The following is a 24,744-nucleotide window of genomic DNA, read 5'->3' on the forward strand; positions in this document are numbered from 1 at the left end:
CAGGACACAGCCCCAGTATATAACACCGGGTGTACGCCCTATAGATACAGGAGGACACTAGAGGTCAGAGGGCCCCTATAGATGACAGGACCCCCCAACTGAGGGCCCCTATAGATGACAGGACACAGCCCCAGTATATAACACCGGGTGTACACCCTGTAGATTCAGGAGGACACTAGAGGTCAGAGGGCCCCTATAGATGACATGACCCCCCAACTGAGGGCCCCTATAGATGACAGGACACAGCCCCAGTATATAACACCGGGTGTACGCCCTATAGATACAGGAGGACACTAGAGGTCAGAGGGCCCCTATAGATGACAGGACCCCCCAACTGAGGGCCCCTATAGATGACAGGACACAGCCCCAGTATATAACACCGGGTGTACGCCCTATAGATTCAGGCCACGCCCTAAGGCGTGGATTACTCTCGTTTCTGGCGGAGATGGGCGGATCCCTGTGTGAAGCGGGTCTGTGGTAACCACCAATCAGAGTCTTGTACTCCGCAGTTCTAACAATTAAGCTGCGCTCTGATTGGTCGGAGTGACAACCCTATCTCGCGTGTTCGGGTTTTTTCGTTAGTTGGGTGTGGCCTGGCTTCGGGTGGTGGGCGGGGCTGTAGTCTCCGTGTTGTAGTATGACGGCGGAGGTTGGATGGGGGGTGTGGCTGTTATCGGCTATTTCCGGCTGCCGCTCAGTAGGGCTTCGGATGATGGGCGGGGCCGGAATCATTGTTTTTGTGTGGATGTTGGGCGGGGTTACACTCCGGGGGTGTGGCTCCGTCCTTATAGCTCGGACCTGGAGTCTTCGTCTCGTTGAGGTTGCTGGGCGTGGTTCGGCTCTTTCCGCCGCCGGGGCGTGGCCTGCCCTCATCAGGACCAGAGGCGGGGCGGCGGCCTCTCTGCACAGCGCACGGTGGACAGCATGGCGGAGATCACCAGCCTGGCGCCCAGCCTCGGTAAGCCTCCGCCCGAGGCCGCTGCTCAGCCTGGCTCCCCTGAGCGCCGACCTTAGCATGACGTCACCACACTGAGCGCTTTGTAGGGGACAGGTGTGTGTATGACGTCACGTGTGGGGGACAGGTGTGTGCGGTGTATGACGTCACCACACTGAGCGCTTTGTAGGGGACAGGTGTGTGTATGACGTCACGTGTGGGGGACAGGTGTGTGCGGTGTATGACGTCACGTGTAGGGGACAGGTGTGTGCGGTGTATGACGTCACCACACTGAGCGCTTTGTAGGGGACAGGTGTGTGTATGACGTCACGTGTGGGGGACAGGTGTGTGTATGTGTGTGTGACGTCACGTGTGGGGGACAGGTGTATGACGTCACCACACTGAGCGCTTTGTAGGGGACAGGTGTGTGTATGACGTCACGTGTGGGGGACAGGTATGTGTGTGACGTCACGTGTGGGGGACAGGTGTGTGTATGTGTGTGTGACGTCACGTGTGGGGGACAGGTGTATGACGTCACCACACTGAGCGCTTTGTAGGGGACAGGTGTGTGTATGACGTCACGTGTGGGGGACAGGTGTGTGTGTATGTGTGTGTGACGTCACGTGTGGGGGACAGGTGTATGACATCACCACACTGAGCGCTTTGTAGGGGACAGGTGTGTGTGTGTATGACGTCACCACACTGAGTGCTTTGTAGGGGACAGGTGTGTGTATGACGTCACGTGTGGGGGACAGGTGTGCGGTGTATGACGTCACCACACTGAGCGCTTTGTAGGGGACAGGTGTGTGTATGACGTCACGTGTGGGGGACAGGTGTGCGGTGTATGACGTCACCACACTGAGCGCTTTGTAGGGGACAGGTGTGTGTATGACGTCACGTGTGGGGGACAGGTGTGTGTATGTGTGTGTGTGACGTCACGTGTAGGGGACAGGTGTGCGGTGTATGACGTCACCACACTGAGCGCTTTGTAGGGGACAGGTGTGTGTATGACGTCACGTGTGGGGGACAGGTGTGTGTATGTGTGTGTGTGACGTCACGTGTAGGGGACAGGTGTGCGGTGTATGACGTCACCACACTGAGCGCTTTGTAGGGGACAGGTGTGTGTATGACGTCACGTGTGGGGGACAGGTGTGTGTATGTGTGTGTGACGTCACGTGTGGGGGACAGGTGTATGACGTCACCACACTGAGCGCTTTGTAGGGGACAGGTGTGTGTATGACGTCACGTGTGGGGGACATGTGTGTGTATGTGTGTGTGACGTCACGTGTGGGGGACAGGTGTATGACGTCACCACACTGAGCGCTTTGTAGGGGACAGGTGTGTGTATGACGTCACGTGTGGGGGACAGGTGTGTGTATGTGTGTGTGTGACGTCACGTGTAGGGGACAGGTGTGCGGTGTATGACGTCACCACACTGAGCGCTTTGTAGGGGACAGGTGTGTGTATGACGTCACGTGTGGGGGACAGGTGTGTGTATGTGTGTGTGACGTCACGTGTGGGGGACAGGTGTATGACGTCACCACACTGAGCGCTTTGTAGGGGACAGGTGTGTGTATGACGTCACGTGTGGGGGACAGGTGTATGACATCACCACACTGAGCGCTTTGTAGGGGACAGGTGTGTGTATGACGTCACGTGTGGGGGACATGTGTGTGTATGTGTGTGTGACGTCACGTGTGGGGGACAGGTGTATGACGTCACCACACTGAGCGCTTTGTAGGGGACAGGTGTGTGTATGACGTCACGTGTGGGGGACAGGTGTGTGTATGTGTGTGTGACGTCACGTGTGGGGGACAGGTGTATGACATCACCACACTGAGTGCTTTGTAGGGGACAGGTGTGTGTATGACGTCACATGTGGGGGACAGGTGTGTGTGTGTATGACGTCACCACACTGAGTGCTTTGTAGGGGACAGGTGTGTGTATGACGTCACGTGTGGGGGACAGGTGTGTGCGGTGTATGACGTCACGTGTAGGGGACAGGTGTGTGCGGTGTATGACGTCACCACACTGAGCGCTTTGTAGGGGACAGGTGTGTGTATGACGTCACGTGTGGGGGACAGGTGTGTGTATGTGTGTGTGACGTCACGTGTGGGGGACAGGTGTATGACGTCACCACACTGAGCGCTTTGTAGGGGACAGGTGTGTGTATGACGTCACGTGTGGGGGACAGGTGTGTGTATGTGTGTGTGACGTCACGTGTGGGGGACAGGTGTATGACATCACCACACTGAGCGCTTTGTAGGGGACAGGTGTGTGTATGACGTCACGTGTGGGGGACAGGTGTGTGTATGTGTGTGTGACGTCACGTGTGGGGGACAGGTGTATGACGTCACCACACTGAGCGCTTTGTAGGGGACAGGTGTGTGTATGACGTCACGTGTGGGGGACAGGTGTGTGTATGTGTGTGTGACGTCACGTGTGGGGGACAGGTGTATGACATCACCACACTGAGTGCTTTGTAGGGGACAGGTGTGTGTATGACGTCACGTGTGGGGGACAGGTGTGTGTATGTGTGTGTGTGACGTCACGTGTAGGGGACAGGTGTGCGGTGTATGACGTCACCACACTGAGCGCTTTGTAGGGGACAGGTGTGTGTATGACGTCACGTGTGGGGGACAGGTGTGTGTATGTGTGTGTGTGACGTCACGTGTAGGGGACAGGTGTGCGGTGTATGACGTCACCACACTGAGCGCTTTGTAGGGGACAGGTGTGTGTATGACGTCACGTGTGGGGGACAGGTGTGTATGTGTGTGACGTCACGTGTGGGGGACAGGTGTATGACGTCACCACACTGAGTGCTTTGTAGGGGACAGGTGTGTGTATGACGTCACGTGTGGGGGACAGGTGTGTGTGTGTGTGTGTGTGACGTCACGTGTGGGGGACAGGTGTGTGCGGTGTATGACGTCACCACACTGAGTGCTTTGTAGGGGACAGGTGTGTGTATGACGTCACGTGTGGGGGACAGGTGTGTGTATGTGTGTGTGTGACGTCACGTGTAGGGGACAGGTGTGCGGTGTATGACGTCACCACACTGAGCGCTTTGTAGGGGACAGGTGTGTGTATGACGTCACGTGTGGGGGACAGGTGTGTGTATGTGTGTGTGTGACGTCACGTGTAGGGGACAGGTGTGCGGTGTATGACGTCACCACACTGAGCGCTTTGTAGGGGACAGGTGTGTGTATGACGTCACGTGTGGGGGACAGGTGTGTGTATGTGTGTGTGACGTCACGTGTGGGGGACAGGTGTATGACGTCACCACACTGAGTGCTTTGTAGGGGACAGGTGTGTGTATGACGTCACGTGTGGGGGACAGGTGTGTGTATGTGTGTGTGACGTCACGTGTGGGGGACAGGTGTATGACGTCACCACACTGAGCGCTTTGTAGGGGACAGGTGTGTGTATGACGTCACGTGTGGGGGACAGGTGTGTGTGTGTGTATGACGTCACCACACTGAGTGCTTTGTAGGGGACAGGTGTGTGTATGACGTCACGTGTGGGGGATAGGTGTGTGTATGTGTGTGTGACGTCACGTGTGGGGGACAGGTGTATGACATCACCACACTGAGCGCTTTGTAGGGGACAGGTGTGTGTATGACGTCACGTGTGGGGGACAGGTGTGTGTGTGTATGACGTCACCACACTGAGTGCTTTGTAGGGGACAGGTGTGTGTATGACGTCACGTGTAGGGGACAGGTGTGCGGTGTATGACGTCACCACACTGAGCGCTTTGTAGGGGACAGGTGTGTGTATGACGTCACGTGTGGGGGACAGGTGTGTGTATGTGTGTGTGACGTCACGTGTGGGGGACAGGTGTATGACGTCACCACACTGAGCGCTTTGTAGGGGACAGGTGTGTGTATGACGTCACGTGTGGGGGACAGGTGTGTGTGTGTGTGTGACGTCACCACACTGAGTGCTTTGTAGGGGACAGGTGTGTGTATGACGTCACGTGTGGGGGACAGGTGTGTGTGTGTATGACGTCACCACACTGAGTGCTTTGTAGGGGACAGGTGTGTGTGTGACGTCACGTGTGGGGGACAGGTGTGTGCGGTGTATGACGTCACCACACTGAGTGCTTTGTAGGGGACAGGTGTGTGTATGACGTCACGTGTGGGGGACAGGTGTGTGTGTGTATGACGTCACCACACTGAGTGCTTTGTAGGGGACAGGTGTGTGTATGACGTCACGTGTGGGGGACAGGTGTGTGTGTGTGTGTGTGTGTGACGTCACGTGTGGGGGACAGGTGTGTGCGGTGTATGACGTCACCACACTGAGTGCTTTGTAGGGGACAGGTGTGTGTATGACGTCACGTGTGGGGGACAGGTGTGCGGTGTATGACGTCACCACACTGAGTGCTTTGTAGGGGACAGGTGTGTGTATGACGTCACGTGTGGGGGACAGGTGTGTGTGTGTGTGTGACGTCACGTGTGGGGGACAGGTGTGTGCGGTGTATGACGTCACCACACTGAGTGCTTTGTAGGGGACAGGTGTGTGTATGACGTCACGTGTGGGGGACAGGTGTGTGCGGTGTATGACGTCACGTGTGGGGGACAGGTGTGTGTATGTGTGTATGACGTCACGTGTGGGGGACAGTTGTTTGTATGTGTGTATGACGTCACGTGTGGGGGACAGTTGTGTGTATGTGTGTATGACGTCACGTGTGGGGGACAGGTGTGTGTGTGTGACGTCACGTGTGGGGGACACGTGTGTGTGTGTGACGTCACGTGTGGGGGACAGGTGTGTGTGACGTCACGTGTGGGGGACAGGTGTGTGTGACGTCACGTGTGGGGGACAGGTGTGTGTGTGTGACGTCACGTGTGGGGGACAGGTGTGTGTGTGTGACGTCACGTGTGGGGGACAGGTGTGTGTGTGACGTCACGTGTGGGGGACAGGTGTGTGTGTGTGTGACGTCACGTGTGGGGGACAGGTGTGTGTGTGTGACGTCACGTGTGGGGGACAGGTGTGTGTGTGTGTGACGTCACGTGTGGGGGACAGGTGTGTGACGTCACGTGTGGGGGACAGGTGTGTGACGTCACGTGTGGGGGACAGGTGTGTGTGTGTGTGACGTCACGTGTGGGGGACAGGTGTGTGTGTGTGTGTGACGTCACGTGTGGGGGACAGGTGTGTGTGTGTGTGTGTGTGTGACGTCACGTGTGGGGGACAGGTGTGTGTGTGTGTGACGTCACGTGTGGGGGACAGGTGTGTGTGTGTGACGTCACGTGTGGGGGACAGGTGTGTGTGTGTGGGGGACAGGTGTGTGTGTGTGTGTGATGTCACGTGTGGGGGACAGGTGTGTGTGCGTGATGTCACGTGTGGGGGACAGGTGTGTGACGTCACCACACTGAGTGCTTTGTAGGGGACAGGTGTGTGTGTGACGTCACGTGTGGGGGACAGGTGTGTGTGTGTGACGTCACGTGTGGGGGACAGGTGTGTGTGTGTGACGTCACGTGTGGGGGACAGGTGTGTGTGTGTGACGTCACGTGTGGGGGACAGGTGTGTGTGTGTGACGTCACGTGTGGGGGACAGGTGTGTGACGTCACGTGTGGGGGACAGGTGTGTGTGTGTGACGTCACGTGTGGGGGACAGGTGTGTGTGTGACGTCACGTGTGGGGGACAGGTGTGTGTGTGTGTGTGTGTGACGTCACGTGTGGGGGACAGGTGTGTGTATGTGTGTGTGACGTCACGTGTGGGGGACAGGTGTGTGACGTCACGTGTGGGGGACAGGTGTGTGCGGTGCGTGACGTCACCACACTGATTGCTTTGTAGGGGACAGGTGTGTGTGTGTATGACGTCACGTGTGGGGGACAGGTGTGTGTATGTGTGTGACGTCACGTGTGGGGGACAGGTGTGTGTGTGACGTCACGTGTGGGGGACAGGTGTGTGTATGTGTGTGTGACGTCACGTGTGGGGGACAGGTGTGTGCGGTGCGTGACGTCACCACACTGATTGCTTTGTAGGGGACAGGTGTGTGTGTGTGTATGACGTCACGTGTGGGGGACAGGTGTGTGTATGTGTGTGACGTCACGTGTGGGGGACAGGTGTGTGTGTGTGTGACGTCACGTGTGGGGGACAGGTGTGTGTGACGTCACGTGTGGGGGACAGGTGTGTGTGACGTCACGTGTGGGGGACAGGTGTGTGCGGTGCGTGACGTCACCACACTGAGTGCTTTGTAGGGGACAGGTATGTGTGTGTATGACGTCACGTGTGGGGGACAGGTGTGTGTGACGTCACGTGTGGGGGACAGGTGTGTGTGACGTCACGTGTGGGGGACAGGTGTGTGTGACGTCACGTGTGGGGGACAGGTGTGTGTGTGTGTGACGTCACGTGTGGGGGACAGGTGTGTGTGTGTGTGACGTCACGTGTGGGGGACAGGTGTGTGTGTGTGTGTGTGTGTGTGAGACGTCACATGTGGGGGACAGGTGTGTGTATGTGTGTGTGTGTGTGTGACGTCACATGTGGGGGACAGGTGTGTGTGTGTGTGTGACGTCACGTGTGGGGGACAGGTGTGTGTGTGTGTGGGGGACAGGTGTGTGTGACGTCACGTGTGGGGGACAGGTGTGTGTGAGACGTCACGTGTGGGGGACAGGTGTGTGTGTGTGTGTGTGTGTGAGACGTCACGTGTGGGGGACAGGTGTGTGTGACGTCACGTGTGGGGGACGTGTGTGTGTGTGTGACGTCACGTGTGGGGGACAGGTGTGTGTGTGTGTGACGTCACGTGTATGGGACAGGTGTGTGCGGTGCGTGACGTCACCACACTGAGTGCTTTGTAGGGGACAGGTGTGTGTATGACGTCACGTGTGGGGGACAGGTGTGCGGTGTATGACGTCACCACACTGAGTGCTTTGTAGGGGACAGGTGTGTGTATGACGTCACGTGTGGGGGGACAGGTGTGTGCGGTGTATGACGTCACCACACTGAGTGCTTTGTAGGGGACAGGTGTGTGTATGACGTCACGTGTGGGGGACAGGTGTGTGTGTGTATGACGTCACCACACTGAGTGCTTTGTAGGGGACAGGTGTGTGTATGACGTCACGTGTGGGGGACAGGTGTGTGTGTGTGACGTCACGTGTAGGGGACAGGTGTGCGGTGTATGACGTCACCACACTGAGTGCTTTGTAGGGGACAGGTGTGTGTATGACGTCACGTGTGGGGGACAGGTGTGTGTATGTGTGTATGACGTCACGTGTGGGGGACAGGTGTGTGTGTGTGACGTCACGTGTGGGGGACAGGTGTGTGTGTGACGTCACGTGTGGGGGACAGGTGTGTGTGATGTCACGTGTGGGGGACAGGTGTGTGTGTGATGTCACGTGTGGGGGACAGGTGTGTGTGTGATGTCACGTGTGGGGGACAGGTGTGTGTGTGACGTCACGTGTGGGGGACAGGTGTGTGTGTGTGTGACGTCACGTGTGGGGGACAGGTGTGTGTGTGACGTCACGTGTGGGGGACAGGTGTGTGTGTGACGTCACGTGTGGGGGACAGGTGTGTGTGACGTCACGTGTGGGGGACAGGTGTGTGTGATGTCACGTGTGGGGGACAGGTGTGTGTGCGTGATGTCACGTGTGGGGGACAGGTGTGTGACGTCACCACACTGAGTGCTTTGTAGGGGACAGGTGTGTGTGTGACGTCACGTGTGGGGGACAGGTGTGTGTGTGTGACGTCACGTGTGGGGGACAGGTGTGTGTATGTGTGTGTGACGTCACGTGTGGGGGACAGGTGTGTGACGTCACGTGTGGGGGACAGGTGTGTGCGGTGCGTGATGTCACCACACTGAGTGCTTTGTAGGGGACAGGTGTGTGTGTGTATGACGTCACGTGTGGGGGACAGGTGTGTGTATGTGTGTGACGTCACGTGTGGGGGACAGGTGTGTGTGTGTGTGACGTCACGTGTGGGGGACAGGTGTGTGTGTGTGTGTGTGACGTCACGTGTGGGGGACAGGTGTGTGTGTGTATGACGTCACGTGTGGGGGACAGGTGTGTGTGACGTCACGTGTGGGGGACAGGTGTGTGTGACGTCACGTGTGGGGGACAGGTGTGTGCGGTGCGTGACGTCACCACACTGAGTGCTTTGTAGGGGACAGGTGTGTGTATGACGTCACGTGTGGGGGACAGGTGTGTGTGTGTATGACGTCACGTGTGGGGGACAGGTGTGTGTGACGTCACGTGTGGGGGACAGGTGTGTGACGTCACGTGTGGGGGACAGGTGTGTGATGTCACGTGTAGAGGACAGGTGTGTGTGACGTCACGTGTAGAGGACAGGTGTGTGTGACGTCACGTGTAGAGGACAGGTGTGTGTGACGTCACGTGTGGGGGACAGGTGTGTGTGTGACGTTACGTGTGGGGGACAGGTGTGTGTGACGTCACGTGTGGGGGACAGGTGTGTGTGTGTATGACGTCACGTGTGGGGGACAGGTGTGTGTGTATGACGTCACGTGTGGGGGACAGGTGTGTGTGACGTCACGTGTGGGGGACAGGTGTGTGTGACGTCACGTGTGGGGGACAGGTGTGTGTGTGTGTGTGACGTCACGTGTGGGGGACAGGTGTGTGTGTGTGTGACGTCACGTGTGGGGGACAGGTGTGTGCGGTGCGTGACGTCACCACACTGAGTGCTTTGTAGGGGACAGGTGTGTGTGTGACGTCACGTGTGGGGGACAGGTGTGTGTGACGTCACGTGTGGGGGACAGGTGTGTGTGTGTGACGTCACGTGTGGGGGACAGGTGTGTGTGTGTGTGTGACGTCACGTGTGGGGGACAGGTGTGTGTGTGTGTGACGTCACATGTGGGGGACAGGTGTGTGTATGTGTGTGTGTGTGACGTCACGTGTGGGGGACAGGTGTGTGTGTGTGTGACGTCACGTGTGGGGGACAGGTGTGTGTGTGACGTCACGTGTGGGGGACAGGTGTGTGTGTGACGTCACGTGTGGGGGACAGGTGTGTGTGTGTGACGTCACGTGTGGGGGACAGGTGTGTGTGACGTCACGTGTGGGGGACAGGTGTGTGTGTGTGTGACGTCACGTGTGGGGGACAGGTGTGTGTGTGACGTCACGTGTGGGGGACAGGTGTGTGTGTGTGTGACGTCACGTGTAGGGGACAGGTGTGTGTGTGTGTGACGTCACGTGTGGGGGACAGGTGTGTGTGTGTGTGACGTCACGTGTGGGGGACAGATGTGTGTGTGTGTGTGACGTCACGTGTGGGGGACAGGTGTGTGTGTGACGTCACGTGTGGGGGACAGGTGTGTGTGACGTCACGTGTGGGGGACAGGTGTGTGTGTGTCGTCACGTGTAGGGGACAGGTGTGTGCGGTGCGTGACGTCACCACACTGAGTGCTTTGTAGGGGACAGGTGTGTGTATGACGTCACGTGTGGGGGACAGGTGTGTGACGTCACGTGTGGGGGACAGGTGTGTGATGTCACGTGTAGAGGACAGGTGTGTGTGACGTCACGTGTGGTGGACAGGTGTGTGTGTGACGTCACGTGTGGGGGACAGGTGTGTGTGTGTGACGTTACTTGTGGGGGACAGGTGTGTGTGACGTCACGTGTGGGGGACAGGTGTGTGTGTGTATGACGTCACGTGTGGGGGACAGGTGTGTGTGACGTCACGTGTGGGGGACAGGTGTGTGTGTGTGTGTGATGTCACGTGTGGGGGACAGGTGTGTGTGTGTGTGTGTGTGACGTCACGTGTGGGGGACAGGTGTGTGTGTGTGTGACGTCACGTGTGGGGGACAGGTGTGTGTGTGTGTGTGTGTGTGTGTGACGTCACGTGTGGGGGACAGGTGTGTGCGGTGCGTGACGTCACCACACTGAGTGCTTTGTAGGGGACAGGTGTGTGTGTGACGTCACGTGTGGGGGACAGGTGTGTGTGACGTCACGTGTGGGGGACAGGTGTGTGTGTGTGACGTCACGTGTGGGGGACAGGTGTGTGTGTGTGTGTGACGTCACGTGTGGGGGACAGGTGTGTGTGTGTGACGTCACGTGTGGGGGACAGGTAGGTGTGTGTGTGTGACGTCACATGTGGGGGACAGGTGTGTGTATGTGTGTGTGTGACGTCACGTGTGGGGGACAGGTGTGTGTGTGACGTCACGTGTGGGGGACAGGTGTGTGTGTGTGACGTCACGTGTGGGGGACAGGTGTGTGTGTGACGTCACGTGTGGGGGAACGGGTGTGTGTGTGTGTGTGACGTCACGTGTGGGGGACAGGTGTGTGTGACGTCACGTGTGGGGGACAGGTGTGTGTGTGTGACGTCACGTGTGGGGGACAGGTGTGTGTGTGTGTGACGTCACGTGTGGGGGACAGGTGTGTGTGTGTGACGTCACGTGTAGGGGACAGGTGTGTGTGTGTGTGTGACGTCACGTGTGGGGGACGTGTGTGTGTGTGTGTGACGTCACGTGTGGGGGACAGATGTGTGTGTGTGTGTGACGTCACGTGTGGGGGACAGGTGTGTGTGTGACGTCACGTGTGGGGGACAAGTGTGTGTGTGTGTGACGTCACGTGTGGGGGACAGGTGTGTGTGTGTCGTCACGTGTAGGGTTCAGGTGTGTGCGGTGCGTGACGTCACCACACTGAGTGCTTTGTAGGGGACAGGTGTGTGTATGACGTCACGTGTGGGGGACAGGTGTGTGACGTCACGTGTGGGGGACAGGTGTGTGACGTCACGTGTGGGGGACAGGTGTGTGACGTCACGTGTGGGGGACAGGTGTGTGACGTCACGTGTGGGGGACAGGTGTGTGACGTCACGTGTGGGGGACAGGTGTGTGACGTCACGTGTGGGGGACAGGTGTGTGACGTCACGTGTGGGGGACAGGTGTGTGACGTCACGTGTGGGGGACAGGTGTGTGACGTCACGTGTAGGGGACAGGTGTGTGCGTGACGTCACGTGTAGGGGACAGGTGTGTGCGTGACGTCACGTGTAGGGGACAGGTGTGTGCGGTGCGTGACGTCACCACACTGAGTGCTTTGTAGGGGACAGGTGTGTGTATGACGTCACGTGTGGAGGACAGGTGTGTGCGGTGTATGACGTCACGTGTGGAGGACAGGTGTGTGCGGTGTATGACGTCACGTGTGGAGGACAGGTGTGTGCGGTGTATGACGTCACGTGTGGAGGACAGGTGTGTGCGGTGTATGACGTCACGTGTAGGGGACAGGTGTGTGCGGTGTATGACGTCACGTGTAGAGGACAGGTGTGTGCGGTGTATGACGTCACGTGTAGAGGACAGGTGTGTGCGGTGTATGACGTCACGTGTAGGGGACAGGTGTGTGCGGTGTATGACGTCACGTGTAGAGGACAGGTGTGTGCGGTGTATGACGTCACGTGTGGAGGACAGGTGTGTGCGGTGTATGACGTCACGTGTGGAGGACAGGTGTGTGCGGTGTATGACGTCACGTGTGGAGGACAGGTGTGTGCGGTGTATGACGTCACGTGTGGAGGACAGGTGTGTGCGGTGTATGACGTCACGTGTGGAGGACAGGTGTGTGCGGTGTATGACGTCACGTGTGGAGGACAGGTGTGTGCGGTGTATGACGTCACGTGTAGGGGACAGGTGTGTGCGGTGTATGACGTCACGTGTGGAGGACAGGTGTGTGCGGTGTATGACGTCACGTGTAGAGGACAGGTGTGTGCGGTGTATGACGTCACGTGTAGAGGACAGGTGTGTGTGACGTCACGTGTGGGGGACAGGTGTGTGTGACGTCACGTGTGGGGGACAGGTGTGGGGGACAGGTGTGTGTGTGTGTGTGTGTGACGTCACGTGTGGGGGACAGGTGTGTGTGTGTGTGTGACGTCACGTGTGGGGGACAGGTGTGTGTGTGTGTGACGTCACGTGTGGGGGACAGGTGTGTGTGTGTGACGTCACGTGTGGGGGACAGGTGTGTGTGTGTGTGACGTCACGTGTGGGGGACAGGTGTGTGTGTGTGTGACGTCACGTGTAGGGGACAGGTGTGTGCGGTGCGTGACGTCACCACACTGAGTGCTTTGTAGGGGAGAGGTGTGTGTATGACGTCACGTGTGGGGGACAGGTGTGTGTGTGTGTGTATGACGTCACGTGTGGGGGACAGGTGCGTGACGTCACCACACTGAGTGCTTTGTAGGGGACAGGTGTGTGTATGACGTCACGTGTGGGGGACAGGTGTGTGTATGTGTGTGTGACGTCACATGTGGGGGACAGGTGTGTGTATGTGTGTGTGTGACGTCACGTGTGGGGGGACAGGTGTGTGTGTGTGACGTCACGTGTGGGGGACAGGTGTGTGTGTGTGTGACGTCACGTGTGGGGGACAGATGTGTGTGTGTGACGTCACGTGTGGGGGACAGGTGTGTGTGTGACGTCACGTGTGGGGGACAGTTGTGTGTGTGTGTGACGTCACGTGTGGGGGACAGGTGTGTGTGTGTCGTCACGTGTAGGGGACAGGTGTGTGCGGTGCGTGACGTCACCACACTGAGTGCTTTGTAGGGGACAGGTGTGTGTATGACGTCACGTGTGGGGGACAGGTGTGTGACGTCACGTGTGGGGGACAGGTGTGTGTGATGTCACGTGTAGAGGACAGGTGTGTGTGACGTCACGTGTAGAGGACAGGTGTGTGACGTCACGTGTGGGGGACAGGTGTGTGACGTCACGTGTAGGGGACAGGTGTGTGTGTGACGTCACGTGTAGGGGACAGGTGTGTGTGTGACGTCACGTGTAGGGGACAGGTGTGTGCGGTGCATGACGTCACCACACTGAGTGCTTTGTAGGGGACAGGTGTGTGTATGACGTCACGTGTGGAGGACAGGTGTGTGCGGTGTATGACGTCACGTGTGGAGGACAGGTGTGTGCGGTGTATGATGTCACGTGTGGGGGACAGGTGTGTGCGGTGTATGACGTCACGTGTGGAGGACAGGTGTGTGCGGTGTATGACGTCACGTGTGGAGGACAGGTGTGTGCGGTGTATGACGTCACGTGTAGAGGACAGGTGTGTGCGGTGTATGACGTCACGTGTGGAGGACAGGTGTGTGCGGTGTATGACGTCACGTGTAGGGGACAGGTGTGTGCGGTGTATGACGTCACGTGTAGAGGACAGGTGTGTGCGGTGTATGACGTCACGTGTAGGGGACAGGTGTGTGCGGTGTATGACGTCACGTGTGGGGGACAGGTGTGTGCGGTGCGTGACGTCACCACACTGAGTGCTTTGTAGGGGACAGGTGTGTGTGTGACGTCACGTGTGGGGGACAGGTGTGTGTGACGTCACGTGTGGGGGACAGGTGTGTGTGTGTGTGACGTCACGTGTGGGGGACAGGTGTGTGTGTGTGTGTGACGTCACGTGTGGGGGACGTGTGTGTGTGTGTGACGTCACATGTGGGGGACAGGTGTGTGTATGTGTGTGTGTGTGACGTCACGTGTGGGGGACAGGTGTGTGTGTGTGTGACGTCACGTGTGGGGGACAGGTGTGTGTGTGTGTGTGTGACGTCACGTGTGGGGGACAGGTGTGTGTGTGTGTGTGTGACGTCACGTGTGGGGGACAGGTGTGTGTGACGTCACGTGTGGGGGACAGGTGTGTGTGTGTGTGACGTCACGTGTGGGGGACAGGTGTGTGTGTGACGTCACGTGTGGGGGACAGGTGTGTGTGTGTGTGTGACGTCACGTGTAGGGGACAGGTGTGTGTGTGTGTGACGTCACGTGTGGGGGACAGGTGTGTGTGTGTGTGACGTCACGTGTGGGGGACAGATGTGTGTGTGTGTGTGACGTCACGTGTGGGGGACAGGTGTGTGTGTGACGTCACGTGTGGGGGACAGGTGTGTGTGTGTGTGACGTCACGTGTGGGGGACAGGTGTGTGTGTGTCGTCACGTGTAGGGGACAGGTGTGTGCGGTGCGTGACGTCACCACACTGAGTGCTTTGTAGGGGACAGGTGTGTGTATGACGTCACGTGTGGGGGACAGGTGTGTGACGTCACGTGTGGGGGACAGGTGTGTGCGGTGTATGACGTCACGTGTAGGGGACAGGTGTGTGCGGTGTATGACGTCACGTGTGGAGGACAGGTGTGTGCGGTGTATGACGTCACGTGTAGGGGACAGGTGTGTGCGGTGTATGACGTCACGTGTAGGGGACAGGTGTGTGACGTCACGTGTGGGGGACAGGTGTGTGCGGTGTATGACGTCACGTGTGGAGGACAGGTGTGTGCGGTGTATGACGGCACGCGTAGGGGACAGGTGTGTGCGGTGTATGACGTCACGCGTAGGGGACACATTTGGTGTGGATTCGCTGTGGTGTCCAGTAGCGTGTTACACGTGTGAATCTGGTCTTGTTTCTTACAGATATGTCTCCGATCGCAGCGGGGTTCGTCGGAGCGGCGGTCTTGGTGGTGTCTGTCTCGGTGGCGGTCTTTCTCTGGAGCTGCTGTCACAGCCGAGCAGAGAAGAAGTTTAAGAACCCCCCCGTACAAGTTCATCCACATGCTGAAGGGGATCAGTATCTACCCCGAGACCCTCAGCAACAAAAAAAAGACTTTCCGTGTGCGCAGAGACAAGCCGCCCATGGATGGCGAGGGGGCCGAGGCGGGTCTGATGGGCTCTGAGAAAAGTCCCAATGGCCTGGCCACGGCCGTCAACCAGCTGCACATCAACCCCAACTGTGGGGAGGAAGTGAGTCCGAGCACCAGCTCCAGCGGAAGCAAGACTACATCCCCATCATCCCCAGACGAAGAGGCCACGCTGGGGGCACTCACCATCTCTGTGGACTACAACTTTCCAAAGAAAGCCTTGGTGGTCACCATACAAGAGGCTCATGGCCTCCCAGTGATGGATGAACACTCCCACGGATCTGACCCCTACGTGAAGATGACCATCCTGCCGGACAAGAAGCATCGGGTGAAGACCCGCGTCCTGAGGAAGACTCTGGACCCCGTGTTTGACGAGACCTTCACTTTCTATGGCATCCCGTACAGCCAACTCCAGGACTTGGTGCTCCACTTCCTAGTGCTGAGCTTTGACCGCTTCTCGCGAGATGATGTCATCGGGGAGGTGATGGTCCCGCTGTCGGGGGTAGATCCCAGCACCGGGCGAGTGCAGATAACCAGAGACATTGTGAGAAGGAACATTCAGGTGATTTCCTCTGTTATCAGCGGCATGTATGATGATGAGTGTGCTGGTTCATCTGATGAGTGTAGTGGTGAGCGTGCACTGACTACGTGCTAACAGCTCTTCTTGTTGTCACAGAAATGCGTCAGTCGTGGTGAGCTGCAGGTGTCCTTGTCCTATCAGCCGGTGGCACAAAGAATGACCGTCGTGGTGCTGAAAGCAAAACACCTGCCGAGAGTGGACATCACCGGACTGTCAGGTAGCAGCTATTTATCCACCGTGACCTCCTCACTTTCTACACATCATACCATGGCTGCCTCCAGCGGTCCTCCAGTCTCTGCCCATTCGACACCTCCCTTCTTCTCTCTATAGGCCTCCTCTTCTCATACGTCTTCTGTTCACTTGCTCTCCTCTCCCACCATTCCCTGGCCTCTATAGATCTTGTATTCTTATCAACCTCTGGCCTCTACAGATCTGCTCTCCGACCATTCTCTGTTCTCTATAGATCTCCTCTCCCACCATTCCCTGGCCTCTGTAGATCTCCTCTCCCACCATTCCCTGGCCTCTGTAGATCTCCTCTCCCACCATTCTCTGGCCTCTGTAGATCTCCTCTCCCACCATTCTCTGGCCTCTGTAGATCTTCTCTCCCACCATTCCCTGGCCTCTGTAGATCTCCTCTCCCACCATTCCCCGACCTCTAGGTAAACATACAGCTGTTCTCTTTCTGACTACCTTGCTGGTCATCGGGCAGTTTAACGTGAGTTTTAATTCTCCTCCACAGATCCTTACGTCAAAGTGAATGTCTATTATGGCCGAAAACGAATTGCAAAGAAGAAGACCCATGTGAAAAAGTGCACCCTGAGTCCAGTCTTCAATGAGTCCTTCATCTATGACATTCCCATAGACCTGTTGCCGGACATCAGCATTGAGTTCCTTGTGATCGACTTTGATCGCACCACTAAGAACCAGGCGGTGGGGCGGCTCATCCTGGGGGCGCACAGTGTAACGGCTAACGGCATTGAGCACTGGCGGGAGGTGTGTGACAACCCCTACAAGCTGATCGCCAAGTGGCACAGCTTGAGTGAGTACTAGCGGCTTGGTGTCTTGTGTAAGAGGTAACGCAGGTCTTGGTGATGGAAGCGTTCCGGAATCAGATGGGCAGGAGATATTCATTTTTTGTGTTATCCTGTTTAACCCTTCAGAGACCACGGCACCTGTCTCATACCGTACTGTAGGTCTGCTGAAGGTGTTGGCCTCGTTTTAGTGGTAGTTCAGACTTTTTTAGGCAGTCATTTCTGATGTTTTGCAGGACACTATACTAAGCACTAAACCAGACGGTAACACTTCGCTATAATAACCTATATACAGAGTATAACCCGTTGTTTGCATGTTTCTGGCAGAGTCTCCACCGTCTCTCTTGAAGCCCTCTGCATGTCAGTTCCATGTTACTAGCTCTTGGTCCTGAGGGTCCCTTGTGGTTGCACATGGCCAGTCTTGTCTGGTGGTCGAGTTTTTCTGGTGGAGTAGATCATCTCCACCCATTGTCTTCTGCTCCATGAGTCACGTGACGTGAGCTGCAGATGTTGTGATGTGTCCAAGCAGTGGGCTTAATTCTCCCACACCCTGGGTCACAATTCCAGCCCAGGTGACGGCCCTCTTTCTGGATGTTGTAAGGTTGGAGATAGTTAGCATGTGCTCAGACACGGCCATCAGGGAGATCAGGACCTCAGGACGTGGTCGCTCTCACCCCTGCCTTTCTGAAGAGCTCGGTTAACCCGTTGTTTGCCTCTATATCTGCTGTATATACACCAGGCTTCCCCCCCCCCCCATGACCCATGAGCAGCAGAGCAGGAAACTAGGCAGCCTGCGGGCAAAAAGTCATGGCACATTATCAGTGTTTTATGGCATCAGTAGCCGGTGTATAAGGTGAACCCTGCCACTGGGCAAGATAAGAAAGATGGCAGGGTCAGCTCAGCCTATCTGTATGTACGGCAAGGAGACCAGGGCCACCAGTCCCATGACTTCACCTATCAACATGTTGGTTTATATTGGCTTTCATCTTCTATGGATCCTGTTCATCTGCATCTCACCTGCCTCAGGGTACCAGACCCCATGGGTGCCTCAGTCTCACTCAACGCCTGACTCTTATGGTCCTGGTCACTCCATCACACTGAGATTGTTGTGTGACTGCTCTTCAGTCCTGAAGTTAGTCCTGGTCCCATATGCAATCTGCATCCACTGAGAATCCACTCACTGCTCAGCACATGAAATATTCATGTATTGTCCCGTCTATAACCTCTAATGACTCCATACCACAAGGCTCAGGTCTCTGATGCCTCTGTACTATGTTATTAGGCCCTGATCCCCGCACTCTATGATTAGGCCCTGATCCCCGCACTCTATGATTAGGCCCTGATCCCCGCACTCTATGATTAGGCCCTGATCCCCGCACTCTATGATTAGGCCCTGATCCCCGTACTCTATGATTAGGCCCTGATCCCCGCACTCTATGATTAGGCCCTGATCCCCGCACTCTATGATTAGGCCCTGATCCCCGCACTCTATGATTAGGCCCTGATCCCCGCACTCTATGATTAGGCCCTGATCCCCGTACTCTATGATTAGGCCCTGATCCCCGCACTCTATGATTAGGCCCTGATCCCCGCACTCTATGATTAGGCCCTGATCCCCGTACTCTATGATTAGGCCCTGATCCCCGTACTCTATGATTAGGCCCTGATCCCCGTACTCTATGATTAGGCCCTGATCCCCGCACTCTATGATTAGGCCCTGATCCCCGCACTCTATGATTAGGCCCTGATCCCCGTACTCTATGATTAGGCCCTGATCCCCGTACTCTATGATTAGGCCCTGATCCCCGCACTCTATGATTAGGCCCTGATCCCCGCACTCTATGATTAGGCCCTGATCCCCGTACTCTATGATTAGGCCCTGATCCCCGTACTCTATGATTAGGCCCTGATCCCCGTACTCTATGATTAGGCCCTGATCCCCGTACTCTATGATTAGGCCCTGATCCCCGTACTCTATGATTAGGCCCTGATCCCCGTACTCTATGATTAGGCCCTGATCCCCGTACTCTATGATTAGGCCCTGATCCCCGTACTCTATGATTAGGCCCTGATCCCTGTACTCTATGATTAGGCCCTGATCCCCGTACTCTATGATTAGGCCCTGATCCCCCATGTAGAAGGCTCTGATCCCTGCACTCTATGATTGATTAGGCTCTGATCCCCGCACTCTGTGATTAGGCCCTGATCCCCCATGTAGACGGCTCTGATCCCCGCACTCTATGATTAGGCTCTGATCCCCGTACTCTATGATTAGGCTCTGATCCCCGTACTCTATGATTAGGCCCTGATCCCCGTACTCTATGATTAGGCCCTGATCCCCGTACTCTATGATTAGGTCCTGATCCCCGTACTCTATGATTAGGCCCTGATCCCCGTACTCTATGATTAGGCCCTGATCCCCGTACTCTATGATTAGGCCCTGATCCCTGTACTCTATGATTAGGCCCTGATCCCCGTACTCTATGATTAGGCCCTGATCCCCCATGTAGAAGGCCCTGATCCCCCATGTAGAAGGCCCTGATCCCCCATGTAGAAGGCCCTGATCCCCCATGTAGAAGGCCCTGATCCCCCATGTAGAAGGCCCTGATCCCCCATGTAGAAGGCCCTGATCCCCCATGTAGAAGGCCCTGATCCCCCATGTAGAAGGCTCTGATCCCCCATGTAGAAGGCTCTGATCCCCCATGTAGACGGCCCTGATCCCCGTACTCTATGATTAGGCCCTGATCCCCGTACTCTATGATTAGGCCCTGATCCCCCATGTAGAAGGCCCTGATCCCCCATGTAGAAGGCCCTGATCCCCCATGTAGAAGGCCCTGATCCCCCATGTAGAAGGCCCTGATCCCCCATGTAGAAGGCCCTGATCCCCCATGTAGAAGGCCCTGATCCCCCATGTAGAAGGCCCTGATCCCCCATGTAGAAGGCCCTGATCCCCCATGTAGAAGGCTCTGATCCCCCATGTAGAAGGCTCTGATCCCCCATGTAGAAGGCTCTGATCCCCCATGTAGAAGGCTCTGATCCCCGCACTCTATGATTAGGCCCTGATCCCCCATGTAGACGGCTCTGATCCCCGCACTCTATGATTAGGCCATGATCCTCCATGTAGAAGGCTCTGATCCCCGCACTCTATGATTAGGCCCTGATCCCCCATGTAGACGGCTCTGATCCCCGCACTCTATGATTAGGCTCTGATCCCCCATGTAGACGGCTCTGATCCCCGTACTCTATGATTAGGCCCTGATCCCCCATGTAGACGGCTCTGATCCCCGTACTCTATGATTAGGCCCTGATCCCCCATGTAGAAGGCTCTGATCCCCGCACTCTATGATTAGGCCCTGATCCCCCATGTAGAATGCTCTGATCCCCGCACTCTATGATTAGGCTCTGATCCCTCATGTAGACGGCTCTGATCCCCGTACTCTATGATTAGGCCCTGATCCCCCATGTAGACGGCTCTGATCCCCGCACTCTATGATTAGGCCCTGATCCCCGTACTCTATGATTAGGCTCTGATCCCCACACTCTATGATTAGGCCCTGATCCCCGTACTCTATGATTAGGCCCTGATCCCCGTACTCTATGATTAGGCTCTGATCCCCCATGTAGACGGCTCTGATCCCCGCACTCTATGATTAGGCCCAGATCCCCGTACTCTATGCTTAGGCCCTGATCCCCGTACTCTATGATTAGGCCCTGATCCCCCATGTAGAATGCCCTGATCCCCGCACTCTATGATTAGGCCCTGATCCCCGCACTCTATGATTAGGCCCTGATCCCCGTACTCTATGATTAGGCCCTGATCCCCACACTCTATGTTTAGGCCCTGATCCCCGTACTCTATGATTAGGCCCTGATCCCTGTACTCTATGATTAGGCTCTGATCCCCCATGTAGACGGCTCTGATCCCCGCACTCTATGATTAGGCCCAGATCCCCGCACTCTATGATTAGGCTCTGATCCCCCATGTAGAAGGCTCTGGTTTCTCCTTATTCTGTAATTAGGCTCAGATCCCCCATGTAATCACTAGGCTTGCATTCTATAATCTGTTCTACACTGGAGCTGCTGGTCTAGTTGCTCTGTGGTCCCGGGGCCCCTACAGCAGATGTTTTGGCTCAGAGCCCTGTGATCCACATGATCATTAGGACCGGTAATCTCCGACAAGGCTCGTGTACCCGGCTCAGCGGTGCTGCTATAACAGAGATGTCTGTCCCTCCACTCTCATTGTGGCTGCGTCCATCTCCAGGGGGATACTGAGGAGTAGAGGGGCTTCTGTCCAATGTGTACTCCCTGTATGTCAGGTCGGTAGACCCTGTACGTGTCACCCTATGTGACCCTACATACAGCAAGGCGCTGCTACCTTACTACTCTGTAAAGCTATCTTGTACCTTGGATTTGTTAACACTAAATAAAGACTGATTCACTGGAAATGTATGATGTGTGCCCTGATGTGTGCGTCTCCGGCGTCACCCCCCTGCCATCCTGATGTGCGCGTCTCCGGCATCACCCGCCTGCCATCCTGATGTGCGCGTCTCCGGCATCACCCGCCTGCCATCCTGATGTGCGCGTCTCCGGCGTCACCCCCCCTGCCATCCTGATGTGCACATCTCCGGCGTCACACCCCTGCCATCCTGATGTGCGCGTCTCCGACATCACCTGCCTGCCATCATGATGTGCGCATCTCCGGCGTCACCCGCCTGCCGAGCGTCACCCGTCTGCTATCCTGATGTGCGCATCTCCGGCGTCACCCCCCTGCCTTCCTGATGTGCGCATCTCCGGCGTCACCCCCCTGCCATCCTGATGTGCGCATCTCCGGCGCCACCCCCCTGCCATCCTGATGTGCGCATCTCCGGCGTCACCCCCCTGCCATCCTGATGTGCGCATCTCCGGCGTCACCCCCCTGCCATCCTGATGTGCGCATCTCCGGCGTCACCCCCCTGCCATCCTGATGTGCCCATCTCCGGCGTCACACCCCTGCCATCCTGATGTGTGCATCTCCGGCGTCACCTGCCTGCCATCCTGATGTGCGCATCTCCGGCGTCACCCGCCTGCCATCATGATGTGTGCGTCTCCGGCGTCACCCCCCTGCCTTCCTGATGTGCGCATCTCCGGCGTCACCCCCCTGCCATCCTGATGTGCACATCTCCGGCGTCACCCCCCTGCCATCCTGATGTGCACATCTCTGGCGTCACCCCCCTGCCATCCTGATGTGCACATCTCCGGCATCACCCCCCTGCCATCCTGATGTGCACATCTCCGGCGTCACACCCCTGCCATCCTGATGTGCGCGTCTCCGACATCACCTGCCTGCCATCATGATGTGCGCATCTCCGGCGTCACCCGCCTGCCATCATGATGTGCGCATCTCCGGCGTCACCCCCCTGCCATCCTGATGTGCGCATCTCCGGCGTCACCCCCCTGCCTTCCTGATGTGCGCATCTCCGGCGTCACCCCCCTGCCATCCTGATGTGCGCATCTCCGGCGTCACCCCCCCTGCCATCCTGATGTGCCCATCTCCGGCGTCACCCCCCTGCCTTCCTGATGTGCGCATCTCCGGCGTCACCCCCCTGCCTTCCTGATGTGCGCATCTCCGGCGTCACCCCCCTGCCATCCTGATGTGCGCATCTCCGGCGTCACCCCCCCTGCCATCCTGATGTGCCCATCTCCGGCGTCACCCCCCTGCCATCCTGATGTGCGCATCTCCGGCGTCACCCCCCCTGCCATCCTGATGTGCACATCTCCGGCGTCACACCCCTGCCATCCTGATGTGCGCATCTCCGGCGTCACCCCCCTGCCATCATGATGTGCGCATCTCCGGCGTCACCCCCCCTGCCATCCTGATGTGCACATCTCCGGCGTCACACCCCTGCCATCCTGATGTGCGCGTCTCCGACATCACCCCCCTGCCATCATGATGTGCGCATCTCCGGCGTCACCCCCCTGCCATCCTGATGTGCGCATCTCCGGCGTCACCCCCCTGCCATCATGATGTGCGCATCTCCGGCGTCACCCCCCTGCCATCCTGATGTGCGCATCTCCGGCGTCACCCCCCTGCCATCCTGATGTGCGCATCTCCGGCGTCACCCCCCTGCCATCCTGATGTGTGCATCTCCGCGTCACCCCCCTGCCATCCTGATGTGCACATCTCCGGCGTCACACCCCTGCCATCCTGATGTGCGCGGCTCGAGCGTCACCCCCCTGCCATCATGATGTGTGCGGCTCGAGCGTCACCCCCCTGCCATCATGATGTGCGCGTCTCTGACATCACCTGCCTGCCATCCTGATGTGCACATCTCCGGCGTCACACCCCTGCCATCCTGATGTGCGCGGCTCGAGCGTCACCCCACTGCCATCATGATGTGTGCGGCTCGAGCGTCACCCCCCTGCCATCATGATGTGCGCATCTCCGACATCACCCCCCTGCCATCATGATGTGCGCATCTCCGACATCACCCCCCTGCCATCATGATGTGCGCATCTCCGGCGTCACCCCCCTGCCATCCTGATGTGCGCATCTCCGACATCACCCCCCTGCCATCATGATGTGCGCATCTCCGGCGTCACCCCCCTGCCATCCTGATGTGCACATCTCCGGCGTCACCCCCCTGCCATCATGATGTGTGCGTCTCCGACATCACCCCCCTGCCATCATGATGTGCGCATCTCCCGCGTCACCCGCCTGCCATCCTGATGTGTGCGGCTCGAGCATCACCCCCCTGCCATCATGATGTGCGCATCTCCGGCGTCACCCCCCTGCCATCCTGATGTGCACATCTCCGGCGTCACACCCCTGCCATCCTGATGTGCGCGTCTCCGACATCACCCCCCCTGCCATCACGATGTGCGCGTCTCCGGCGTCACCCCCCTGCCATCCTGATGTGCACATCTCCGGCGTCACACCCCTGCCATCCTGATGTGCGCGTCTCCGACATCACCCCCCTGCCATCACGATGTGCGCGTCTCCGGCGTCACCCCCCCCTGCCATCCTGATGTGCGCATCTCCGGCGTCACCCCCCTGCCATCCTGATGTGCGCGTCTCCGACATCACCCCCCTGCCATCATGATGTGCGCATCTCCGGCGTCACCCCCCTGCCATCCTGATGTGCGCATCTCCGGCGTCACCCCACTGCCATCATGATGTGCGCATCTCCGGCGTCACCCCCCTGCCATCATGATGTGCGCATCTCCGGCGTCACCCCCCTGCCATCCTGATGTGCGCATCTCCGGCGTCACACCCCTGCCATCCTGATGTGTGCGGCTCGAGCGTCACCCCCCTGCCATCCTGATGTGCGCGGCTCGAGCGTCACCCCCCTGCCATCCTGATGTGCGCGTCTCCGACATCACCCCCCTGCCATCACGATGTGCGCGTCTCCGGCGTCACCCCCCCCTGCCATCCTGATGTGCGCATCTCCGGCGTCACCCCCCTGCCATCATGATGTGCGCATCTCCGGCGTCACCCCCCTGCCATCCTGATGTGCGCATCTCCGGCGTCACCCCCCTGCCATCCTGATGTGCGCATCTCCGGCGTCACCCCCCTGCCATCCTGATGTGTGCGGCTCGAGCGTCACCCCCCTGCCATCCTGATGTGCGCGGCTCGAGCGTCACCCCCCTGCCATCCTGATGTGCGCGTCTCCGACATCACCCCCCTGCCATCACGATG

The 24,744-nt window shown here is 57.7% G+C and overlaps 1 protein-coding gene and 1 long non-coding RNA gene across 3 annotated transcripts; both read left to right on the forward strand.

Moving 5' to 3' along the window:
* Positions 1-764: 764 nt before the first annotated feature.
* Positions 765-19,233, forward strand: SYT11 (synaptotagmin 11). Its single transcript, XM_040411530.1, has 4 exons — positions 765-958; positions 15,235-16,020; positions 16,135-16,255; positions 16,778-19,233. The coding sequence occupies exons 2-4, from the start codon at positions 15,373-15,375 to the stop codon at positions 17,086-17,088; spliced, it is 1,080 nt and encodes a 359-aa protein (XP_040267464.1). The 5' UTR covers positions 765-958; positions 15,235-15,372; the 3' UTR covers positions 17,089-19,233.
* A 16-nt stretch (positions 19,234-19,249) lies between these two features.
* On the forward strand, positions 19,250-20,404 carry LOC120981799. 2 transcript variants are annotated; one of them, XR_005774754.1, is made up of 2 exons: positions 19,250-19,425; positions 20,011-20,404. It is a non-coding gene; the product is annotated as an uncharacterized LOC120981799 (long non-coding RNA). The 2 variants fall into 2 exon arrangements; XR_005774755.1 differs by having other exon boundaries at positions 20,077-20,404.
* Positions 20,405-24,744: the final 4,340 nt, after the last annotated feature.

The sequence above is a fragment of the Bufo bufo genome, chromosome 11 (genome assembly GCF_905171765.1).
Source record: "Bufo bufo chromosome 11, aBufBuf1.1, whole genome shotgun sequence".
Taxonomy (NCBI): domain Eukaryota; kingdom Metazoa; phylum Chordata; class Amphibia; order Anura; family Bufonidae; genus Bufo; species Bufo bufo.

What these genes read in the sequence shown, in the direction of transcription:
- SYT11 (XM_040411530.1), top strand. Translation starts at nt 15,373, where the DNA reads ATGCTGAAGGGGATCAGTATCTACCCCGAGACCCTCAGCAACAAAAAA. An exon ending in TTGTGAGAAGGAACATTCAG is followed by an intron (nt 16,021 to 16,134) that starts GTGATTTCCTCT and finishes TTGTTGTCACAG; the next exon opens with AAATGCGTCAGTCGTGGTGA. An exon ending in GGACATCACCGGACTGTCAG is followed by an intron (nt 16,256 to 16,777) that starts GTAGCAGCTATT and finishes TCTCCTCCACAG; the next exon opens with ATCCTTACGTCAAAGTGAAT.